The sequence below is a fragment of the Rhyacophila brunnea genome, unplaced genomic scaffold (genome assembly GCF_057557595.1).
Source record: "Rhyacophila brunnea isolate RB1 unplaced genomic scaffold, BYU_Rbru_1.0 scaffold_8, whole genome shotgun sequence".
In the NCBI taxonomy this organism is placed as follows: Eukaryota; Metazoa; Arthropoda; class Insecta; order Trichoptera; family Rhyacophilidae; genus Rhyacophila; species Rhyacophila brunnea.
The window spans coordinates 15344277-15370327 of record NW_028233350.1 but is presented as its reverse complement, the minus strand read 5'-3'; the positions used below and the strand labels follow the sequence as shown (position 1 = coordinate 15370327).

The window sequence follows — 26051 nt, the reverse complement described above, 5'->3', positions numbered from 1 at the left end:
CTCCAATCTCATTCTTCAAGAGTGAGCAAGACACGATTTTCTCATTTTATAGTACTATTTGACAGATAGTGAAAATCGGTTAACCCCAAAATTCGTTCGTAGTTCATTTTTTTGCTGGCAAGCTCGCCACTGTCGTTCTACTGTGCAGGCACAGAACTAAAAATTCTTAACTGTCGCATAAAAATTCAGAAGCTCTTGAACTGCATGCAATCTTGCAACTGAAGGATAATACATGTTTACTTGTTATGGCCGCGATAATACGTACTGTCAGCAGTAAATCCATGCATGTGTAAACGGGATATTACTCTTTAAATTTATTTACATGAGGTAATTACATTTCTCATGATTAGAGAAATATTCAATACATTTTTTTTTTAACTTAAATTGAAATTAAGTATGCCACAATTCAAAGGTGTCATTTAATTTTCCTGTCATGTAATATTGAAATATTTCTTGGCTATTTATATTGAATATTAATTTTTTGATACATTTCAAATATATCTGGAATCGTGCTATTATTCCACAGGATTGATATAATTTCTCTAATAAACTTATAGGATAGGGCAATCAGAAGTCTGTTGAATATGTTGTTATCAGTGAGTGTTACATGTTTTTGTTATTGTGTTGGCGTGTAGGAGTGGTGTGCTGGGTCTTGCGTGCGTGTGGTGGGCGTGGTGGGCGGCGTGGGGGAGCGGCAGCCGGCGCTGCCATCGAAAGCACCGCGGAGTGAGGGAGCGAGACAAGAGAGGGCGGAAGGAGCGCAGGGACCGGGAGAGAAGGAGAAAGAGAGAGTCGGAACGGCTGCGGCTCTAGAGCCCGGCTGAAGGCCGTTGCGGCAGTATTTATCAAACGAATCGATAATCTAAATGGTGCAATAATATGTAATAATTTGTAAAAAATTGCCTAAATCCTACCGAGCACAATGAATTTACGTTATATGTTGTTAATAAAACATATTTATTTTAGATAGATAATGTTCAGAACGCGTTTTTCGTACCGTCGATCGGGGCGTGCGGGACGGGCGCCGAGAGGGGAGTAAAGGGGGGGGGGGGGACGGATCGTCGGGGCGTTCTTTTTGTCTACTTTGAAGGCCTTATTCATATAGGAATTAAAAGAGATTGCCTGTTTGCCAATTATTTGACAGATTCACTACGTGTCACTAGTAAACTGTTTTTACAAATTATCAATTGAGCTTAGTACTGTAAAAAATAAAATAGACGAATAATATTCGAAGAAATGTATCATAGCGACGTTGAATTCCGATTCGATGGCGGATCGGGCGGACCTCGAGCGGCTTTCCCTCGACGCGTATAAATATTTATGGAAACATCCGCATTATATTACATATTACATATTATATTAATTGAATGGAAGAGAATATTGATATTGTACCACCGTGTTGTGTTGCGCTCCGGACGAGCGCGTGTATTATCCTCGCCGGCGGGACTGAGTTATTTATTTCAGATCTATTAATTATTATCGACGACTTTACACATTCGTCATCGAATCGAATTCTATTTAATATTTTCCCTATCCGACACGTGTCGAGACGACTCGGTATTAGTTCATATTAAAAATCACCCTACAGCGCGAGACCGTTTTAATATCTCGCGCCCTCCGCCGTTGAGACGAGAATACTGCTTTTAAATAAATAAAAACTATCTTCCTTAGACTAATAGATGATAAAGAATACTAACGTTGAAAATGAAACACCATGGCAGTATGAAATAGCGAAAAAAACCAAATTTAGTGAGAATTATATTATTTTATTTGTTTTCCGGCTTGTATTGTATTCACAATTGAGGAGCTGCATAGAAGAGAGGCCTAAGTATAATTGAGGTATTTTTCTGTGACGGTGTTTTTTTAATTCATGATTCTTTGTCATGTCACCAAAAATTATTTCAATCCAATGACTACTACAGATATCAGATCTAGCAGTCAAGTGTAAACATACTGATACGCTGTTTCTGTTAATTAAAATGTTAGACATCTTTTTCTTAAAACTATAGTTTAACACTTATGTCCTTCGTCTACCTAGTTCCTCAATTATTAATGTAACTATCGACAGAAATAAAATGTTTTCTTTTTTATTTAATGTCTTCCTTTCATTTGTACAATGAACCGTTTATTTATTTATTATTTAGTTATTAATTTATTCAGTTGAAGGTTTTCTTCTCTAAAAGGATTTTTTTTCCACTACTATGTATAGTATCATGTTGTCTCTAAAGCTCCTATTTTTATGTGTACTGCTAGATTTTAAAATATTAAATAAACATTGGACTTCATTTAAATTTTGCATTATTTAGTGATAATAAAAACACCATCCCTTTTAACATCCAAAATTACATTTTATTGAATACAATAACGAGGAGAAAAATTGTAGCTTTATAATTCGACGCCTCAGTAGTGAATTGACCAACTCCACATATATTTACAAAATTATTTAATTTGTCCGACTCTTAAATTACTGAATTATAATATGAGTGAAGTAGTGTTGATATTTATTTGCTGAAAATATTACTAAAAAAAAGCAGTCAATTTGTGTTTAGTGGCATACAAATTCTATACACGAAAACTTTTAAAATTTACGATTATGGAATAGATCATTTCACCATCGAGGCTACAAATAGTTAAATTCATTAACATCAATAATGAGAGGTATGACACATATTATGGTAAAGACTGATATATTCACACTTATTTTACATGGTAACAAAAATGCTTCAAAATACATATAATTAATTAATACCGCAAAAAAATTGAAAAGCATCGGTTTAAGGTGAATACTCCGTCTATCAGACACTTAGCGGAAAAATACAAAGCATGCAATTTCGACACATTTATTTGATAATTTTCATTATAAAGTGTAGCAAAGTATATCTTTTATTCAAATATTTTTTTTATTCAAACTCAAAGAATAGTTTTATTAGTCAAAAATATTCTCAATACATTAGAGATTATTTAATAAACTAAATTTTAATAATAAACATGATCATAAAATAATATGTAATAATAAGATGGGACCCTTTAAAAAATTCATATTTTATATTTTTTTTAACTGTCTGAATTAATCTGATGTTAAATAAAATTATTTTTCTTTTTAATATTTTTGGATACATATTCATTAATTTCAAAAATCTAAAATGTAAATTATAAAAAAAATGTCTCGAATTGTATCCTTTATATTTTTCCGCTAGGTGCCTCTGGTAGGCGACGCAAAAAATATAAATAAAAAATCACTAATACAGTAAAACCCCATCTATTCAAAATTGTAGTGACTGAGATTTAAATAAAACTCTAATTACAGCAAATTTCGAATTACTTAGGTATATTTGAATTGAAGAATGTAAAAAATATTACAAGCATATCGACATTGTAGATAATTTCAACTATTCTCCACTTTTATTTATAGAATGAGTTCATCCTATTACAACCGATTATCAAAATAATGAGTTAGAGTTATGCGGTTCTTTTACATTATTAACAGTGGTGTAGGGCATACAAATCAAGAAATCATTACATTTTTGCGTAGATTACAAAGTCGAATATATTATTTATAAACATCGAACAATCAATCTACATGCCGTCACTACACCACTGACAATAACTGGTTAAAAATTCACAAGAATGTTTTATGACAAAAAATAATTATACACTAATTATTTGGTAATATTACAAAATCTATAAATAAACTTATATAATAATAATTTGTAAATTAAAACAATTCCTTAATACAATTATGCCCCTTAACAGAGGTAATTAATCACTGTAAAAAATAGTCTATAGCAATCATCGACTCACTTGGTGTGGCGTTGCAAACAAAATTTCATGACGACATAATCTCTGTGGGCATCATATAGTTTATATTAGTTCCACTAACAACCGTTAACGGTGGATGCACAGAAAATAGTATCGGCCCATGTAGGCTTTGCCATTGAGAGAATATTATGGTAATTTACCACATTTAAAAATGTGTTCTATGTTATATAAAGCTAGTTTCATAATAAAGTCATTAATTTTTTTCATGTATATAAAAATTTTAAGTCAGGCAATTTTTTATCTGACAAACGAATCCATAATGCAGGAAATTAAAATACTGTCAAATAGAAGATCATTCAATGATTATTTTAAACATTTGACTGTACCTACCATATTTAACTACTTAATTGTATCATCAAAAATATTTCTTACACTTTTTATTGTATTAAAAAATACACCAGTAATCGGTATATTATATGTACAAGCAGCCCTCGACTTTTGTACATAATTGGTTCCTGAAAATGTACACGAATGTTGAATGTACAAAAGTAGAGTAAAGTAAAAAAAAAACATCAAAAAGTGTTATTAAATTTATCAATACATATTAGCAATCAGGGGTTTTCTTTATAAACTCGTCAAGAGATAGTTGAATACCACCCTTTGCTTGATAAAGCATTGTATAACATTCTGTGTCTTTTGCGATTGCATGGAAGCGCACAGTTTTTGCACTATCAATAAAAATCTGAATTTTAAGAAACATACGAAATAGCGAATTGTACGAAAGTAGAATGTATCAAAGTCGAGGGCCGCCTGCATAATAAATATCAGACAAGCGAACTGTGAAGAGATTTTTAGAATTCAACTTCATAAATAATTATTATATGTGGTATTTAACCATTAATTAATTGTTTGGTCATTCTTAGACAGCTAGTTGGCTCAGGCTCTATGAGTAGATAATTTTTTTATTTAGCTTCTATGTCCTGTAAACATTTCAATTTACTAAGGAGTATAAACTAAAGAAGGTAAATAAATTTAGTTTTATATGAGGCGTTTATTTCCAAAAACCGATAAGTCCATATTGTCATGGATACTGAAATAAATTAAGTGTCAAATAAATCAATATTGATATTACAAAATAAAATTAGCGAAAATATATGTATCCACCATAACCGTGAGCAGGGTGAGCATAGATAACTAAACATGATTATCAAATACTTACATAATTTTTCAGACTGATACGCACTGGATACTATAATTTAACAAATATATACCAATTCAAATAATACATATATTCGATTATAAAAAGAACTAACTAATCACTCTTGGAAGGTACTTATCTTAAGATAATATGTTTAATAAAACCAAAATTGTAACGTTTTTCTTGTTTCCTTAACAGTTGATACAGTCGAACATATTATTTCAGTATCAACAACAATGGTAATTTCACACTATAAAAATAAAAATATACACACATACAAATGATGATAAATATGTCAAATTTAAGTAAGTATAATTCATTGATATACTACTAGATGAGGAGTTCCCATACAAGTGTCATTTTAAAAATGTACCACAAAAGAAGATATTACGAATATCGTCTTATAATATTTTCTTGTAGGTATAATGCGTTAAGACCGTTAACATGGATTCCCGAATTTCACCCGTATTGCCCTGGCTGTGAAACTAAATTTGCATTCTTGGAATAGTGACCCTAAGGGTGTCTGCAACCCAAAGCTTGCAAGCTACCAAAAATTCATATCTGAGCGGACAGAGCAAGTCGTCATGTGCTGACTATTAGTTAGAGTAAGATGCAGGCTAGATCGGGCTTACTCATAATTATTGCCAGGTCGTTTTCGAGACAAATATTAAGTGAGCTTATATCGAGTTAAGTCCGCCGGTATTAAAACAGTAAGTTTTAACACTGGCCGAGTCGCTGAAAATCGGGCGTCATTTTAAGAAGCATATAATTCATCCAGTAGTATATCAATGGTATAATTATATTTATTACAATTATGTGTTGAGCAGCTAGTAAAGAATGTGCATATTGTTTTAATTTGAAAATGTAATATGACTGAAGAAAGAAACTAATATGTAATTAATATTAAAAGCATTTGTTTAAGTTTGAAACATAGAAAGTCATTTCATAAATATTAAATTATGGACGTACTGGTATTTGGAAATGGACCAATTAACGGTTTTAGGTATGCGTAGACCGGAGGCAATAAAAGGTAAAAAAACCCCTTTTTAAGAAAATGTCTGTACAATAAACTGTCACTGTGTTATAAAAATATAGCAACACATAAGCATGTTGCCAGGATTTTTTATTATTTCATTGATTTTCTTATACTCATTGAGAAAAACCACCACTAAAATACCCGCCTCAAATAATATTATGTAGATAATAATATAATTGCAAGCCCTAGTTTATCAATGAGCTTATTCATTCTGCTTCGTTGAGACAGAGAGCAAAAATCTTCATAAGGTTTTTATGGATATAAGATAAAAGTATCTACCCTAAAAACAGTCATGAAATATTAAACAATTGTATGGTTAAGTTTATTATTTATATTAAATAAAGGTGGAAATAGTTGTGATACAAAAAAGTAAAGGAGTAAAGAAGAAAAGGTAAAGTCAAATAATAATAGTTTTCATGTATTTTAAATGATAAAATTATTATTAAATTTGTGATGGATAATAGGTACTTAGAACATAATATAAAATTAGTCCAAATGACAATGTCTTCTCTTTTTAGGCTTTTATAAAAACAAAAACAATATAAACTTATTATGTACATCTATATTTTATAAACAGTCAAAATACAATCAAAAGAACATCTACACGCAAACATCCATAGCCATATTATTTCAATGTAGGGCAACCCAACCCGCAATTTTTATGAACACCTTATCCACTGTCCACCAGTTAATGAAATTAACATATTTTTGCAATATACTCTACCTACAGTTGACTCTTTATTTACCACGGTCATGTTAATCATGTCAATGGATTTTGTGTGTATTGAGAAGGGGAAAGCTTTAAACAACTACATGTGATTGATTGAATTTGCAGTATATGGTCGTAAAATACTTTAGTAGCGGCCCACGGAAAAGTACTAAAAAGTACTGTGTTTCGCTATTATTATTATATTTTTATGGGTGACTCAATTCCAGTTCATGTTGGATAAGAATAATATTATGATAATTGTGTTGAATTTAATATTTTCACTTATGTTTATATGTGAAACGGCAAATAATTTTCAACAATAGGTGGGACGAAATTTCGCACTCGTTGCCAATCGGAGAGCGGCAGTCGAGATGTGAGCATGTAAATTTGTTTTGTGATGGCGTCGGAAGAATATATTCTTATATCGTGTAAAGATGACTAAAAAACGTTACGCATGTACTCGAAAAAGAAAACATGTCAATGAATTATATTACTATTATTACTAATATAACAATAAACATAACATTAAATGGACGCATGTTGAATTTTTATGACAAATTATATTTTGTTCGGCACGCGTCTTTTGCACAATCCGCGCGTCGCATAGTCACAATCTTTTTAGACCATGCCTCAGCTGAAGTATAGCCTTAAGATTAACCAGAAAATCGAATAGCAGGAGAATACTTTTTTCATCTACCTACCTCTGTAAATTGAGAGTCAACTGTGCGGGTATAGAGTAATTAAAAAATATTTATACAATATTCAAAATAAGTACCTAATCTTATTTTAAATTAAAAGTAAAATTGCCACACCCGGGGCAATGCTTTTCAAATATATTTGAAAATTAACACCAATCATAGCCGGTGCGGGTTCTCCCAAATAAAATTCAATCAAAATATTTTCTTTTACCGATTTGGGAAACTGTCAAACTGACTGTAAACCCAGTGATGACAACTCACCGTAAACTGCCTCCAGAACACTGATCTAAACAAGTAGGGTTTGTCTTAAACACACCGCGCACGTTAACATTTTTTGTACATCGTGGCTGCAGCGTACACCTATGGGTCTGCTGTATATTATACAATTTCGTTGGTTGTAGCCTCATTGTACAGTGTGCTGTAACGTGGATTGGCCCCGTTTTTCCTGTGAGTCTTATTCAATTTTCATGAAGAGAACGCAGGAAAATATTATTCCAAATATCTGGAAAAATAAAAGTTATAAAATTTAACCACGAACGCAAAATAAAAAGCGTTTTATGTGCCTAAATAAATAAAAATAAAACCATAATATTATATATATTGATAATTCATCGTTCAGAAAGGCGATTGCTATGTATTATAAGATTATGAGACCTTCATTTTAAGAGAAATAGGAATGACCACATTACACAGTGATAAAAATTACCGGTTTCTTAAATTTTGCAATGAAACTAGACACAACCATCCTCGTTAACCATTCCATATTGAATTCCTAGCAAAATTTGCTTATTATTATAATTATCGGCAAAAACCTAGCTGAGCAGAGAGGTAAGTCGTCACAAATGCAACCAGAATTCGCTGAGCTTTGACACTCAGCAAATCAAAACACAACCAGTGTTACATTGACAAATTTCATTGCTTATGTACTGTTCACAAGATAGCTCAACTAGGCTAGGCTCTCTTCCGCTGACATAAAAAACATAAAGTTAGATTGCAATATGAATGTGATTTATTAAATAATCTTAAAACCTGCTTCTAAGCAGGTACAGTAAAAACAAAACAAGGATTCGGTTAGTCGATGGTGTGCGTGCGGATGTTTACCCCTACTAGTGCTGCTAATTACCTGGTAGCCGATGTAGCTCGTAGCGCTGATGACGGTCTACGTATTCGTCCGCATACAATCCACGAACCAAATGATTTTTTTGTTTTTACTGTACCTATAAGTTGTTTAGCAAAACAATTTTTATGTTGTGATGATAAGGGAGGGGCAGTATGCTCTGTTGAAATTTTTTTATCGCTTGAAGATAACAGCCACCGAAGCATACAAATCTATGATTGCAATGGTGCATTGCCAGTCAGTTACAATTGCCTGAAAATATTACAATTTTCAAAAATCCTGCAGCACACCGAGTTCCGAAAACCCCTGCTATATGAAATGAATCTATACCAGTCAGGTGAGATTTGGCTTCCCCATTAGATAGCTAATTCATTTTAATTTAAAAAATACTACATGTGAGCTTCTTACTATTATTGTCTTTACATTTTTCAAAAAAGTGTACAGCAATTCGATCTTACGGTATATTACTGCGGACTAAGTTAACCTTGCTCAGGACAGATGCGATTTCTTCCAGTCTTCAGAATTGGGCAGGCTCTCCGGCCATATCTTGTTTTTTTGCTAAAACTATCGAACCTCATGTGGTATGTTCAGGGCTCGAAATGGATGGAGCACACCGAAACATCGTTCTTGTTTGTGAAATCGGTAAAATAATCAATCCGTCTCGTGGAAAAAGTACTTTAACCTTCTGAGTGAGATACCCGGGGTTCCAGCGGCTAGCTCAGGTGTCCATCGAACCCCGGATTCACAAAAAAAGAAAAGATAAATTGAGGAGAAATTAAATGAAACCACGTCTGTCTCGTGCGTAACTTAGTATTATCTTATATTTTACATTTTCTTTACACGTTTACATATTTTGTTTTAACAATAAGTTTCGCAGGTCCGTACATGTTGGAAAAGGGACGCTCACTAACTCTTTTCTCTTTTTCAAATTTCGTTTACCCACGCCGTCCAGCAAAAAGGACTCTCGTGATTGGCCAAATTTTATCGCGTGATGTTTTTGATTTGACGAATCACGAGGACCACCTCGGCGCAGGCGCGTGGAAATTTGAACGTTGCCGGCAAGCGCGGCAAAATTTATTATATATGAATAAGTACTTATATTTAATCTTAAAATTATCTCTTTCATCCATCATCATTTATACTTTAAAATCTATCTTAATTACACCTCCGCCCAGTAAGTGATTTTCACGCACCGGACGAAGGCCTTTACTCATGAATAAAAAAAAAAAAATTACGTAGTTGAGCAAGGAATCAGATTAGATGTTTTATGAAGCCGTTTCTAGAGGTCAGGGTTACGTTTCGACTTATGACTACTAAAAGATTATTTTACACCGGGAGAAGCCCGCCTGTAACAGGGGTGTATCATGAGCTTGATATGCCATACCTATATGTAATAGAAAATCTAACACACTTATTTTTATAAAATTTGATAACTATGTGAATATCTTCAGAAAATTGTCAAGCGCTCCGGTTCGTAAACTTTTCCATTTCGAGCGCTGGGTATGTTTTTATAATAAGAGATAAATAATATTTTATTAAAGATGCATATTATTATTGGTTTGAAATGTTATACAATTGAAATATATAAATAATATATAATTATTACACCTTACCATAAATAACGCAACGACTATTCCGACAGTGCCGAGTATTGTTCCATTCTCCTTCATAAATACAGTTCCAACTTTGAGGCACCCATCTTTGTATATTGTATTTAATGGAGGTGGTGATGTCGTGCACGATAATTTCTGAAAACATTTATAAAGTTATTATTATCTTTACTGTGATACAGTGGCGAAAGACTCCATATTATTTAAAGCCTACCTTCTTAACCCTTATCATACCGGACCCGGAAATATCCGTGATTAATGTTTATTCCTTTTAATACCGGACCCGGAAATTTCCGGCTTTTTTCCTGGCCGTAATTAATTTAATATTTTAAGCTATCTATAGAATTTGTCGAAAAAAATTGTTTTCTGAAAAATTCGGAGAATTCCGAATCGGAGATATTGGAGACAGTTGGCGAAAGTTGGAGACAGTTGGCGAGAGTTGGGGACAGTTGGAGCCAGTTGACAAGAGTTGGAGACAGTTGACGTGAGTTGTAGACAGTTGAAGACAGTTTTAGACAATTGGAGACAGTTGAAGACAATTGGAAACATTTGGAGACAGTTGGTGAGAGTTGGAGACAGTTGACGAGAGTTGAAGACAGCTGGAGACAGTTTTAGACAATTGGAGACAGTTGAAGACAGTTGGAAACATTTGGAGATAGTTGGCGAGAGTTGGGGACAGTTGGACACAGTTGAAGACAGTTGGAGACAGTTGCAGACAGTTGGAGACAGTTGGCGAGAGTTGGGGACAGTCGGAGACAGTCGGAGACAGTTGGTAAGAGTTGGAGACAGTTGACGAGAGTTGGAGACAGTTGAAGACAGTTGGAAACATTTGGAGACAGTTGGCGAGAGTTGGGGACAGTTGGAGACAGTTGACGAGAGTAGGAGACAGTTGAAGATAGTTGGAAAAAGTTTTAGACAGTTGGAGACAGATGGCGAGAGTTGGAGACATTTGAAGACAGTTGAAAACATTTGGATACAGTTGGCGAGAGTTGGGGACAGTTGGAGGCAGGTGACGAAAGTTGGAGAGAGTTGAAGACAATTGGAGACAGTTAACGAGAGTTGGAGACAGTTGAAGACAGTTTTATTCAGTTGGAGACATTTGGCGAGAGTTGGAGACAGTTGGCGAGAGTTGGAGACAATTGGAGACAGTTCGGGTACTCCGAATCCCGAATTAAATGAATTCACCGGCAATAATAGATTGTCTCGAATAATGTCCAGACATACTCTGAAGGTGATTCCACAGATTGCAAAAAAACAGTATCCATCGCGAGTCTGCCAAGTATGTGCTGCGCATAAGAGGCGAGGAGAGACCAGATACCTTTGTCAAGAGTGCAATGTGCCTCTTCACAAAGGATCATGCTGGCAAAAATACCACACAATAAATAAATATTGATTGCATTGTCAAAAAATCTGAGTTTTATTCCAATGTCTCCATAAATATATCTTTTGTAAGCATTTTAGTACAACACTATGTAATGAAAGATTTTTCTGAAATCATCATTCAATCAAAAAACAATTTTTAATTGCATATTGACGTAACTATTATAGAAATAGAATCAGTTTATCGAATAAAACAATTTAATTATTTTATTTACCAATGACATCTGTCATATATGTAGGAAAGTAGGAATATAATGTAAATAAATACAGGTTACAGTATGTCTGTTGAGCCACAGCGTGACATCTATCTTTACCAAATTTCTCTAATTATATCCCGTGAATTGTAATATTTTTTCTGCATGGACTTTATGTTACGTGACCCTAAGATGTCTGGAGCAGTTTATATAAAATGATATGTGCTAACACTATGGGTGACCTGCTTTTGAAATTATTGGCGGCGGTTTACTAACATTAAAAATAGTAATTTAAAGCCAGAAATAAGTCTAAATTGAAAATAAACATAGATGATGTCAATTCCAATTCAATATCTAGTTACATATTTTAATGATGACTTCAGACAAACTTGTCTCGCATGCTGTGTGGGAAGTGCATCAGAGATGTGTACATATACCAGACAAGCGGGCGACTAGGAATAATTACGCGGTCGACGCTTTGGCCACTAATGTTCCATACAGATGGAGCTTAAATGCTTAAAATTGAAGCAAAAAAAGGATTACTGGTCCACTGATTAAGTTAGCTACAAGTGACTTCACATTCCAGATCTATTTGCAGAGAACTTCACACTACTAATATGACATATTTTATTTACCAATATTCAGGGCCAATAATACCACACTTCATAATACAATACTACCCGGGATTCGAACCTGGGATCCACGACGCGATAGGCCGACGCTTAGCCCGGTATATGTAATAATAAGATAAAACCTATAACGAGCGCTCATTTTATAAGAGTCTTCTTATAAGATTGTAAGTTTATTTTTGAATAAAATTTAAATGAAAATTATCAGAAAATTTTATTAAAATGTAGTCTTCGTATTCTATTTCTTGAAGAATTACCTTCACCTGTAACTTACGTCAAAGCTTTGTGGTTTTTATTCATAGTTGAAGTGGATAATGGATAAAAATGATGTAATAATCCCTTCATCAAACAAATCCTTGATGATGTCACACAAGAGCATGACACCTAATTTGAAGTAGGTATTAAAATCTAACATAATACATATTGTGCCTTACCCTGCCACCTTCTTCAACTTCAATGCAACAAGATTTGGGGATCTTGTCTTCCCAATCGGTGAAATCATTGACACCGCAGCACTTGAGTTTTTCTTGCGTAGTGTCCCATGCCTTGGTGTACTCATCCCGGTTTCCGTGCCAGCGGAGGGTAGTCAGCATTTCGTGCTTCATTGATGTCTCAACTTTTTCTCTGAACACATATCCCAGAATACCACCGACCAGCATCGTAACGAAAAGGATAAACACAATGATGTTGTACTGAAATTAAATAAAAACACATTTTTTTAAAATAAATTACACAAAAATCCTACATGACCTTTAGTCGAAGAGCCTTATCACGCTGGCGATTTAGGTGCAATCGAGTTGCTGACTTAGGCACTCACTTGTTCATGTTGACTACCGGAGACTACAGTGTCTAAAGTCACCCATAAATCGCCCATGTGAAAAGGTTCTTAAATTATTTGAATGAATTTGGTTGAAATGCTTGTAGTTTTTGACAGATATGGGCGAAAATAAATATAAGTTTACTAAAAATATATCCACAATGCGATATGAATTTTACCTAATTTATACAGTTTTCCATAAGTTCTTGCTCCTTCATATATTTGTGCTCCGTCTACTAAAGAAGTTTTCATTGGGAATAATCGAGTGGAAAATCTGTTTTAAGTTTAAGAGCGCGATGCAGAACCGTTGATGTTAAGCAGCCGTTCTAACAAGAAAAACACATTACATGTTCTATCTCTCTTCCACTTAGACGTTCATATATGTTTTTCTCACTGAACATAGGTCGTCGAAATCGGCCCCTTAAAGTTAGTTAAGGACTTACGCGCCTAAGTATGGTTCTGCATCGCGCTCTAAGTCATTATGTACTGCCCATGTCCATTGGATAATCAATAAGAGATATTTTACTCTCAGACTATGTCCGATCCTAATAAGATCATATGGACCTCCACAGAGTAGAGGTTTGTATTAACAGATTTTTGTTTTTTACGAGAAATGGATGTCAGCCACTTGCTCAACCTATTAGGTCCATACTCTGACTCACACACAGATTGAAAAACAATATGTGTACTTGCCAGTCCCAGGATTCGAACCTGGGACCCACAGCGTGATAGTCCAACGCTTAAGCCGCGCAGCCACCGTGATATTTATTTTTCCAAAAAATACCCTCAAAATTTCCAGCACTCTGGGCAGTCTACCCGCCCCACCGGCTGGCCCTGTCTTTAATAATTATAGGGTTTGTTTCCTATCAGACTACATGGAGAATTTAATAGGTACGTTGATGTTCTTACTTTATAATACAAAGGAATGTGTCATTGTTCACACAAGGTTCCAAGGGTCACAAAATATTTCTTCCAACGTTCAGTAATAAATTAAAGAACCAAAATGGCACTCACTGTAAGTAATAAGCACTTGACTTCTTTAGCAGCTCCCATACACCCAAAGAAAGAGGTCAACGTTATCAAGGCACCCGTTGCTATTAGGACATAAATGGATCCAAGGAATAAGTTCGTGCCGAGCAAGTCACTGATGTACGTTCTATCAATCAACATCCATAATCCTACGGCTAGGACTATTAATCCACCAACCTGAAACATAAATTGTGTAATTGATTTAATTGATCGCCAACATGCTTTAAAATGCAATCATGGAATGGTTGTGGTTTGTATTGCAGTAGGTCAGTAGTAACCACATGGTATTAAATCATTGATTGTAAATATCATGCATTCCTTAATTCCAAATGACCGTTGGACTACAACTATAACAGAGTTCACCCTAAAATACAGTTGTACTATAAATAAATCGTCAGGTGTTTGAATTTAGTACTAAGCTCATCCCAGCATAAAAAGTATTGAATGATATGTTAAATGGGTGACCGGACAAAACAGAACAAGACAAAACAGAACAGTGACAAAACAGAACATGACAAAACAGAACAGTTACAAAACAGAACAGCCAGGGGAAAAATGAAACATTAATTTATGTGGAATCTATTTAGGTTAGGTTAGGTTAGGTCATTATTTCGTTGTACCTAGTCACCCAATCATTTTGAAGATATTATATTGATTAAGATGAGATATCCTAAGCTTGCCGGCAAAGTCCCGTTTCTTTGAGGCTTTCTAGCGATTAGGAATGCAGAAATTAGGTAGGTATATAATTTGATTTATTATGGCGAACTGAAAATCTGTGCTATTAAAAATCTATCAACATAATAGAGATAGGACAATTTCAATATTAAATTTATATTTTTCCTGAAAGGTCATAGTTATATTTATCGTTGTTCTGTTTTGTCACCGTTCTGCTTTGTCACTGTTCTGTTTTGTCCGGTCACTTTCATATACCCATTTAAGGTTTTATTCAACTTATTTGGTTGAAATATGTTTAAATATTACATATATAACAATATGTGTGTGTACGACTATTTACTTACAAATGTGAAGAAGTTTGCGAGGAAGAGGCTATACTTCATGCACCGGCCGCACCCGTCCATCTCTTGGCCGAACCCCATCGTGGATTACTATAAGAAAACAAGACAATAATATAAATTAACTAGCTGACCAGGCAAACGTTGTTCTGCCATATAAATTATTTCTAGTGAATATTTTGGTTGTTAAATAAAAAGTAACGAATCTATCGTTAGAGTGTGGGGATGGGATCTATGACAGAAAGAGGAATAGAGCACTGTAGACGATGACCGCCGATAAAAACAAAAAAACATCAACCATTCATTTTCTCAATTCAAAATGAGTAATGATGTTCATAATGAATGAATTACCTGTGACAGGATCTCGTTGTTTAATGTTTATGCAATATCCGTCTAGTCCCTTCCAGAAAATTAGCGGATATTGGAGAGCGTCGTATGAACGGTGTGTGTCAGCGATGAACTCCAGATTATTGTTTCTTCTTCGAATCACGATTTCTCGCGTCGATGTGCGGTCGCCAACCATGATTCCAGCAATGTCGTCAACAACAGTCGCATTGAATCGACGTACGTGCTCTCCAGCTGGTGTTTTATCAGGATTGATGAAAATAGCGTGATTGTCACTTTGCAATTCGTGCATGTGTGCTTTGAAGAATTTCAATAATTCATTGTGCTCATTCAACAGGGCGTCCAGTTCGCCGACGATGCGCCTGGCATTAGGCGAATTGAGGCTATTGCAGCCGCAACGTGCATCCACATGATTGATGTCCTCACCGCCGCGCCCATGAAGTAGATTTGTAAAAATGTATGTGGTTCGTTTGGCATTAGCAGCAATGAGCCTACTTTGTGGTATACTTGACCTTTGATTTTGAACGTAGAATGGAATTGTTGACCATTTGCCGCAGTATTGTGAACTATTTCTGTTGCTCCGGACGAAGTCATTTGGAAGCATGAATTGAATGTGCGAATGGACTTCAGGAACAGGTTTGAATCTGGAACCGTGTCAATGAGCAAGCTGTTCAATGGTTCTGGTGGTATCTCAATTTCTGGTAGTTGCACTTTTCCTGATGCGCAACACATCCCGGCTGACTCATGTTTGAATTTGAGCGCATGACAATGGGTACATTCTTTGTCCATAGCACCAATCAGCACTTTCGGATGAGCGACGAAGGAACGAAGCGGATGTAAATGTTCGATGTACTTGTTGGCGTTGTCGGTCATTTGCTCTGCGTGTGTTAACTACGAACCGGCGCGCTTCGCTCCGTTCCAATTGTCGTTGTTGATTTCGTTCAGCTCGTGCCTCTTGTGATTGAGATGCACGCAATTTCGACATGCTTACACTCACGTTTTTGTTATCATGTTGGATTTGTTCGTCTGTTCTTTCTACTCTACTATTTCGCATGTTTGTTGCTTTATTCGTTCGACGGCCCAAATGCCCCCCCTTGCGTCTTGCTGGCATTGTGCACTGTAATACACGCACATAAAAATAGATAAATTAAAATAAATCATACAAAATTTTGCACGCACTGCGTTGTGATTTGCCGAATGAAATGTCAAAATGACGCGACGCTTCTCTTGAATTCTTCTTGGACGTAGTGCCATCTGTCATTCGACAACATAAATAATTTCGTTCTGTTTGAAATACGAACGACGGTTAAATTTGTTCATACAAAAATAATAAAATCGCGATTAAAAAATGGAAGGATGGGGGTAGGAAAGTGAAAATTTGAGGTTATAGGTATTTTTTTATGCCAAATAATAAAAAAAATACAAAAAAAAAATTGTCAAAAAAATAAAAGAAAAATTTTCTGGATAGAGATACCCTAATCACCTAGCGGTATGAAATATACTTGTTGACCTATTCTCATACCTAACAAATATACATAAAAAAATTCATAAAAATCGGTCGAGCCATTTCGGAGGAGTTCGACCACAAACATCGTGACACGAGATTTTTATATATATAGAGATTGCGTAACAACACTGAACCTCAATTAGATATAAATACAAAGGATTTCATATTAAGTAAATACATAACACATTTTTATTTTCTAGATTGTAGTGTTTTTTTTAATAAAACAAAAAGTACATTAAAACTGTGCATTATTTATTATACGCCTTCTAGAGAACTAATAATAAAACTACATTTCAATGATAAAAAAATTCATTTGAAAATAAGTAAGTACCTAGATAATAATAAACTGACAATATTTTGACTGTACCGAAATTAGATTCGATAGGTATAAATAAACGGATTTCAAGTTATATGTAGGTCGGTCCTCCGCACGACATTTTTATTTTTCAGAAAAATCAATATTTTTTTAAAATAAATATAAAATATTTATATTTACATATATATATATATATATATAATATTTTCGCTGCGTTAATTATAAAACATATAATATGTAACAGTTAATAAGATGACATCCTTATTGTAATTGTTACAATAATTGCTAATACTTCGATACAACAAATTAAAAACCACCCTCGATAGCTGCCGATAGCGGCCGATAGCAGTATTGTGTATAGAATAGATGCGGAGGACAGGATGTAGGTGCTTGCAAATGAAAGCCGAAATAAAACCAAGTACCAAAGTCGGGTGCACAAAATAACGAGATTTACGAGAGACACAAGAGAAAGCTAATGACAGGTGATCAAAAACATATATTTAAAAACAGCAAGAATGTTTCACTTCTGCCGAGTGAGCAAACACGATTTTTTTAAATATATGTAATAATAAAAACATCGACTTCGTTAAATACATATATAATAATATATATTTCACGAATCGTTTCGTTTTGTCAGATCGTGGCCAATATAGTAAAAAAATATTAATATGAATTAAAATATACCAAAACATGCAAATTAATTGCATTACACAACAAAATAATGCAATCAGCATGCTAAACATGACAAAATATCACGTAATTAATTATTCAACGGTTAAAATGATATACGTATTACATATCATAATAATCTTGAATATTGTCAGTATTATTATGTATAACAGTTATAACTATTACGAAATATTTGAATGCATTTACTTTCAATAGACGATGTTACCCTACTTTTAATAAATTGAAATATTTAAAATATGTGGTGACGTTGTGTTGCGTTCATTAAATAAACCAAAGGTTCTCGAAGTGTGTGCCGCGTGCAACCCCCGTGCGACGGGGGATATTCGAACATTAAAATAAATATTCCAGACAAAAACTCTTTTCTTCCTCCAAAAACAAAGCCCATTGTTTGATAATTAATTACAATATGTACTCGCCATTTTACTGGCTACTTTTCCAGAGACTATCTTTGTTTTATTTATATCAACATGAGCTCTCGTGTCCATGGCCCCCACATCCTGAAGCGGGCCCCCAGGCTAGGATGTTTGGCGGGCCTCCCTACCTATCGCTAATGGTAAAGGCAGTCTGACACGCTGCAGTAGCGTTTTCCAAGGTGTATTTTTAGCGATTTTTTGTATTTTTAATATGTACCTACATCCATTTGAATTATGGAGTTGTCGAGTATCGGCAAACAATTAAAAAATGCATCGTACAACCATATATTGAAATATATTGAATTATCAAATTAAAAAAAGTTTAATTTTTTTTTTACTATTAGAGCAAATTGAGAGTGATCTGTGTTTATCTCACTTATCTGGTCGACTCGTGACGCCGAGCCCTTACTGAGCCCGGGCCCCAAGGCTAGAGCCCTGTCGCCCCCCCCTCTTATGGGGGCTAAATTAAACTTATGGGGGTTAAATTCTTTGAAAAGATTGAGCTTTCAGAATGGCTTCTTTAAATGTTATGAGATAAGATTTTTCCCCTGTAATTGTTTGTTTGATAAATTAAGTTATTTTAATATATCTGACAGATAAAAAAATACCACACTTAGCACCAGATTTCTGTTCTACTAATTATTGTTTGTCACTCATAAATAATACAACACTGTCCCAAAGCGCAACAACGCGTTCAAGGTGTTTTACTCACAGGGTTGTCGGAAAAGCGATCTTAAAGTGGACTTCATTTTATGAAGATTTGAATTTTAATGGATCATTTCCTTATCAAATTGATTATTACATTTTATTTAAATACTCTATATTATTTTCATTAATTTATATTTCTATAATAATGTATTTATTATTTTTTAGTAGTTTTCATATAGACGATATAAATATTTTTCTGTGCACCCTTGACATTTTCTGTAACCAGGTTGAGAAGCACTGGTTTAATTCACATGTATCACACGTATCAAAGAATCTAAGTCATCAACTGGACATAATTACCTACTTATGTAATTTTATAATATATACCTAGTGAAAGTGGTAAATTTTACAAAAAGTCGACCATTAATGCTGGATTTTCCAAATTTGTGATCTCCAATGAATGAATTTAAATATGTTTGTCCGCTTTTGCGCGTGACCTATTAATATATACGTAAGAAACTTTTTTTTTACAATGAATGTTTATTAACCATTCGCCCAATCCATTGAGTATTTCCATTACATCAGTGGGTCTGTTCTATACTTATCGACCGCTAAAGTGATGAAGTAATAAATATTACCAAACTTAGGGTAGGTTTGTATCAAATTATTAGCACGTATTGTAACAATTACAATAAGTTGGTTGTAATTGTTGCAATAAATATTGCAACAATTGTAATTGCTACAATAAGCGCTAATAGTTTGAAATAAACCTACCCTAATTTTGATAATATTTATCACTTTATCAGTTTAGCGGTCGATAAGTAGATATAGAATAGACTCACAGGGATGGCAAATAGGATTTGATCGGCGTGCCAAAATAAGCCGATTTTTTTTGATTCGTGGCGCGTGCCATTCCCTTTTTCGGTGTAAAATCCCAATTTGGTAGCCGTATTGAGAAGCAACATGATGGTATAACGCTTCATTTTGCCGAACAATACCCACTATTTTTATATGATTACTCTGAGGTTGGTTATAATAACATACACTAACCTCGCCGTAAAACGAAAAAGTTTGCATATCACTGAATAAAGTAATCCATCTAACCGTAGAATTAATCCGCTTCTGCTAAATAAATTGGTTGTCAGTCAGACTAGATTCTAGATCGCAATCTTAAATTAAATTTAGAACGACCCTGTAACGGAATCGGATGTTAAATAATATTTAACCAGTGAAAAAATGGGTCATTATTAATGTAAACAATAAAAGTAAACTTATCAACAAAATGAAGGTAAGTGGGTTGGTCAAATAATACGATACTGTAAAAATTTGTATGCAGTTACTTCAATCGATTAATAATAGCATGCCTATAATCAGTACGTACTCCCTTCAATCGTTCGATTGGGCTCAATCGGTCCAATCGCCCTGAGAACGGGCCAACATTTGTCTGTCAGGGACGTTACTGTTTAAATACAGCAAGACAAGCCGCATGTGGCTCTTTGGATATTGGCGTGCGGCTCTTTGCCAAATTCACAATTGTTATGTTTTGTCATTGATTTGTACACTTATTATATTATATAATGACATTATCGCCAGCCTAATTTTTCCTCCGTGATGGTTGATGCAAAAACGTATGATTGTTGTTGTTTTAAATCCGTCTATTACAAAAGTCGACAAATCAAATTTTTCTTCATTTGATATTGACACGAGCACTTTTGAAATAGGTACAGTTTATTGGTGGATTTAACAAGCAAATAGTTATGGAGCTCAACATTTGTTGGTCTTGCCACTAAAATTGAGGATTTGGAGAGAGAAAATGCAATTTAATTTCACAACACAAGTGGGGCGCTCTAAAAGATCTACATAAAGTAGATACTACGATTTTTAATACATATTATGGAATAGCTTTCCGAACTCATATTCGAGTCTACATAATAATAATATGTATGTGAACAATCATTTTCAAACATGAGCAATATAAATAGCATTTAGAGAAGCCAAATAACCGATGAGAATTTTTTGGAGTCGCGCCTGAAATTAAAAACAATAAGTTACATACCAAACATACACACTCTCCAAAGAAATGCAAGGAAGGTCATTGTTCACATTAGTTTTAAGAAATGCGTAATAAAAATTTTATCTAATTCATATTCTGTAAAAAATATATTTATAATGTCTACAATAAAAATATATAATATTAAGTATTTACGTTAGTTTTATTCGGGAAATCTTCGTCACTTAATAAATAAACAATAATAGAATGTAATTAATTCATTTAAATAAATCATATTAATAAAAATATACGTATGGCTCTCGAATTTTTTTTAACCATTGTGCCACTCATATTTGGCTCTTTTGGTTCAAGAGTTTGCCGACCCTGACCTAGGTCAGTGGTCGTCAAAGCGAAGTTTTACAGTTATTCTAAGGGCGGCAAATTCAAAAAAGAATGAATCGCCGAATATTTTTTGTTCGGTTAATAAATTCAGCTGACTGTTGTTACCAACTAAATAATGAAAGACATTCCCAAAACTTCTAATAACGCATATGGTATTTATAAATAAATCATTCATTTTTTCGGTTCATTTTTTGTTTCAAGTTATATCACAACTTATTAGTTTTAAATTAAGTATGCATCGTAAAGTACAGTAGCGTATTATTTTCAAAACAATGCGGAACCATATTATTTTAACAATATTTAATCCGTCATTAAATTTACTTCATGGTTTAAATATTTTAAGAAAATTAATCGTGGTTGGTGTATTTTAGTCGTTTCTCAAAGTTCTGTGTTGCATATAAATAATCTATTATTTCCCACACGCAGTTATTACGAGGCCCACTAGAAAATAGTCATTCATTTATTTTGTCGGCAAGCATCATGCATGACACAACAATAATGACCTCTAGGAAAACAAAAGCAATTGTCTAATGGCAGTAGTCGAAAACAGGCGACCCATAAATGGTTACCATACTAACCACGTAACAGGCGACCCATAAATGGTTACCATACTAACCACGTAACATGCGGGCCATAACTATGTTGAATTACTTCACATATAATAATTGAATTGATTTAATAATTGACGGAAAATCTACATCGTTTTATATGTTTCAATAATTAACCTGTATCTGCAGTTAAATGGCAACAAAAACACACAGGATACTTCCATTGGTATTAAATGTACAATATTATCGAAGATTTACAAACTGAATTTTGAAACAAATATATGAAATTTCATAAAAAAAACAGCGAAATACGAACCCTTTTAATGTAGAATCAGTTGCAAAACTTAAATTTCTGCAACAATATCATAAAAACTAAAGTTTTTACATTTTTATTTCATATTTTTTTAATGAACTTATATACTTATTTAAGTACTTTCGGAAATTAAATAAAATTGCAAAATTCTTATAGATACAAAGAACGAATTTGTAGCCGCCCTGATTCAACCAGTCCGTGGCAGGCCTCTATACTATCAATAACACAGTCATAAGTTGTCCCACGTTGCACTCCACATAAATTAACGTAATCAACTAAAATAAACGAAGACCAAAAAATTCACACGTGTTTCACTGGTCTCCCCTACATACAAATCCTACAATGGTGACCCCGACGTGAAGACCCAAAATTAGAATATTTTAGAGAGCATTCGAGTGAAATTTTAATAAGATCCGTTTTGTACCTGACACTTTAATTGCAACAAGTATGTGCTACCTTCAGAATTGCTCGGATATCCGAACATGCTAGGATTTCACATAATGTGTTCTGACATTTAACAACAAAATTAAGTAAAAAGCACGTGTATTACATAGCTCAAGTATAATAGTTCATTAGAGTAATCAGTAGTAAGAAATAATATGACAATGTAGGTACCGTGAGTTTGTGATTTTACACATAGACAAAGTATGCCCCCCCCCCCCCATCAATGACGAACCAAAAAAACACCTGCATAAAATATGTCAATTCGAATAAATGTACCTAGATGTTTGTCTAAATGTATGTATGTTCCCGAGGTTTTTTCATAATTATCTATTTTCTTTAATAAAGAATCTCACGTTCTTTATTGCATAAAAATGTATTTTAAAAAAATTGTTTTCACTCATTTTTTACATAAATCGTGTTTGTTTCATATTATCTCGTAAGTACCGACTTTAAATATTGATGTATTTTTAAAGATTGATATACTTAGTAAATAATATTAATATCTTACTAATTATTGTTTATACGCTCTATATCATCTATAATTAAAACTAAAAGTTGATAGCGGCCTACACGTCTGAAAAGATTTCCTACCTCTGGCATATGCAAGGAACTCAAATTATAGTGCTAGTAGTATAACGACACATACCCACCTAACACTGTGTACACATGCTTACGCGATATTTTTTATGAATTATTTGTGACAATGGCTGTCAAGCTTTATTTTTGTTATTATAATATGAATAATATTGTCAAAGGGGCGTTTCCGCCGTTGTTATCATAGATCCATCACGCTAGAAAAATGTTGTTTCAAGGGTTTTCGTAAAAACAAAACAGGGGCGTACCGCCGGGTGTCAACTTTTCAAAGTGGAGGGTCTAATTTAAAACAATCCAATTTCCAAACTGTATCACTGGTATCATATTCATGGCCCCCACATCCTGAAGCGGACCCTCAGGCTAGGATCTTAGGCGGGGCCCCATACCTATCGCTAACGATAAAGGCACTGTGATGCTCTACAGTAGCGTTTTCCAAATGGTGTACGCGGTAAAATTAATGTGTATATTTAATGTTTTTTGTATCTTTTAATACATTCATTTAAATTGTGGAGTTGTCGAGTATCGATACACAATTAAAAATTGTATCGTACAAGCACATAATTTTAAATAATAATATTATTGAAGGAAAATAGCGCCTTTTTTTTAATATGAGAGCAAATTTGTGATGTATGTTTATCTCACTTATCTGGTCGAGTTATCACGCCGGGTCCCTCCTGTGTCCGGGCCCCCAAGCTAGAGCCTTGTCACCCCCCCCCCCTGTGGGGGCCATGATCATAATATGATGAGTACCAACTTAATCAAACTCCATTCTTTAATTTTATAATATTTCAAACACGCTAATCCCAAAATTACAAGTCACCACAATTTATAATGCAGGTACGTGTATGGACGAAGAACTATGTTTATTAGCGACGGCAGTTCTAGACGAAATTAGCAAAAAAATATGTTTTTAAATCTATGTTGATTATTGAAAGTATAAATGGTTTACAAAGTCCAACGTAAACATCCGAATCAGTTGAGATATTATGAAGTTAGGCGCAATAAAACGGCCGCCGGAACACAGTTATCGATGTCTATTTTCCCAAATACGTGTCGCAAACCTGGGGCCTTATATTCTAACTTGTGACATTAAGTCACCCGACGACATGACGTAATTGTGACGTAAGCCAATACACGGTCGAAGCAAGCCGCCCAACGCACACGGCTTAAACATGCTGAAACACCTATTTGTGTATGGGGACAATGGATAACGCCAGTTTTTGAGCAGCGTTAATTTCTCGAATGCTATTATCACTCCGGTAGTACGTCACAATGATGTCATATGACGTCATGTTGACCGGGCGACTGGGACTCGCAAGTTCTAACATAAGGCCCCTGGAGAGCTTAGATATTTACCGTCAGTGGACCAATGACATTAATAGTTATAATTTTTCTTTCACTGTGTTTCTTTCTTAAAGGATAGGTATAAATGTTTCCAAAGTGGTTTTGACTCTCCTAAAATGTAGTAATTTCCGACTTATCACCTTTTCCTTTCGCACACAGGCGTATGTATGTACTTATGAGGTTTTTATTACTTTTACTTAGCATTTCTGTTTAGAATTTGCGATTATAATAATACAATAAATTTAAACTAAAAATTATCGGCGGAATTTTTATCTAGAGAAGTGACGTAACTGAAATGGTAAACCATTGTGCGATTCTTTATTCCTTTGTTCGATACCTTGTAAGGTTTTAATTATTGTTGTACTGTGGTTTTATGTCTTCCAAATTATTACAGTGTTTATTGGATTCAAAATATAACTAAGCCGGACGCTGCATTTATGTTTTTTTTGCGAAGGTTTCTTTGGGTAATCTTTCGGATTACATCCTTCTTAGAAATATTTAATGAGATATATGACCTTCTGGTTATGACTAAAGAGGTTATTAAAAATAACAGAAAACTAAATATCTGTGATTAATTTGAATTCACAGTTCGGTACACAGAATAACTGTGTGAGATGATCGTATCGATAAGCAGTTTTACTTAATGACGAATTTAGAATAGGATCATTATTATGATAATAAAATTATAAAGATGTTAATATTAGTACTGTCAGAATACCGGATAGCCAGTAAGATCTCGATAAAACTATTAACAATATTGTACTTGAAAAAAAAACGTTTGAAGACCATGGGCACAGGGCCGTGCCGAGCGTATTCGCCGCCCAAGTGCAAACCCGAAATTACCGCCCTCTGAAATATAAAAATATTTTTATGGAAACATACAAGAAATTAAAATAGTTGAAATCATTATAATATTATCTTCAAAATATTTATATTATAAATAACTAAACGATCTTATCATTTTACAACGTTTTTATTAGCTCGTATTCTTATTTGTCCGGTGGTGTTTGTCCTGTACAAATCTTGCAATCGATTTTTAACTAACTTTCCGACTAGCTAGACATTTGAAACTTTTATAATATATCAGAACACGATGCCAATGCATTCTTTTAATACTTTTAGCCATCTTTAAGCAGAATTGAATTCATTTTCAGTTAATTCTGTTTTGTATGAAAAGCTATTTCGGAAGAAATCCGTAATCCAATCCACTATTATTGGTTGCTAAGGAGGTGGTCCTAGCAACTAAATTATTAATATATACGTGCGTTACTATGGAAATCAAAATGACATTTCAGTATTCTATATTTG

At 34.0% G+C, this 26051-nt stretch overlaps 2 protein-coding genes across 3 annotated transcripts in view; one reads left to right on the top strand and one right to left on the bottom strand.

Annotated features, from left to right (window-relative positions):
* LOC147063956 (protein kinase C-binding protein NELL2-like) overlaps positions 1-2288 on the top strand; it is a 152762-nt gene extending 150474 nt beyond the window's left edge. The window contains exon 16 of one of the 2 annotated variants that reach the window (XM_085958780.1): positions 636-2288. In XM_085958780.1, the coding sequence (XP_085814906.1) occupies positions 636-824 (189 nt within the window). In that variant the 3' untranslated portion in view covers positions 825-2288. The remainder of the gene's footprint in view (positions 1-635) is intronic. The other variant, XM_085958779.1, reaches the window with a different exon arrangement.
* A 3801-nt stretch (positions 2289-6089) lies between these two features.
* Tsp74F (Tetraspanin 74F) overlaps positions 6090-26051 on the bottom strand; it is a 44314-nt gene continuing 24352 nt past the window's right edge. The window contains exons 2-6 of the mRNA XM_085958778.1: positions 15196-15282; positions 14162-14353; positions 12765-13022; positions 10131-10265; positions 6090-7902 (exon numbers count right to left, since the gene is read on the bottom strand). Of these exons, the coding sequence (XP_085814904.1) occupies positions 7855-7902; positions 10131-10265; positions 12765-13022; positions 14162-14353; positions 15196-15273 (711 nt within the window). The 5' untranslated portion in view covers positions 15274-15282 and the 3' untranslated portion in view covers positions 6090-7854. The remainder of the gene's footprint in view (positions 7903-10130; positions 10266-12764; positions 13023-14161; positions 14354-15195; positions 15283-26051) is intronic.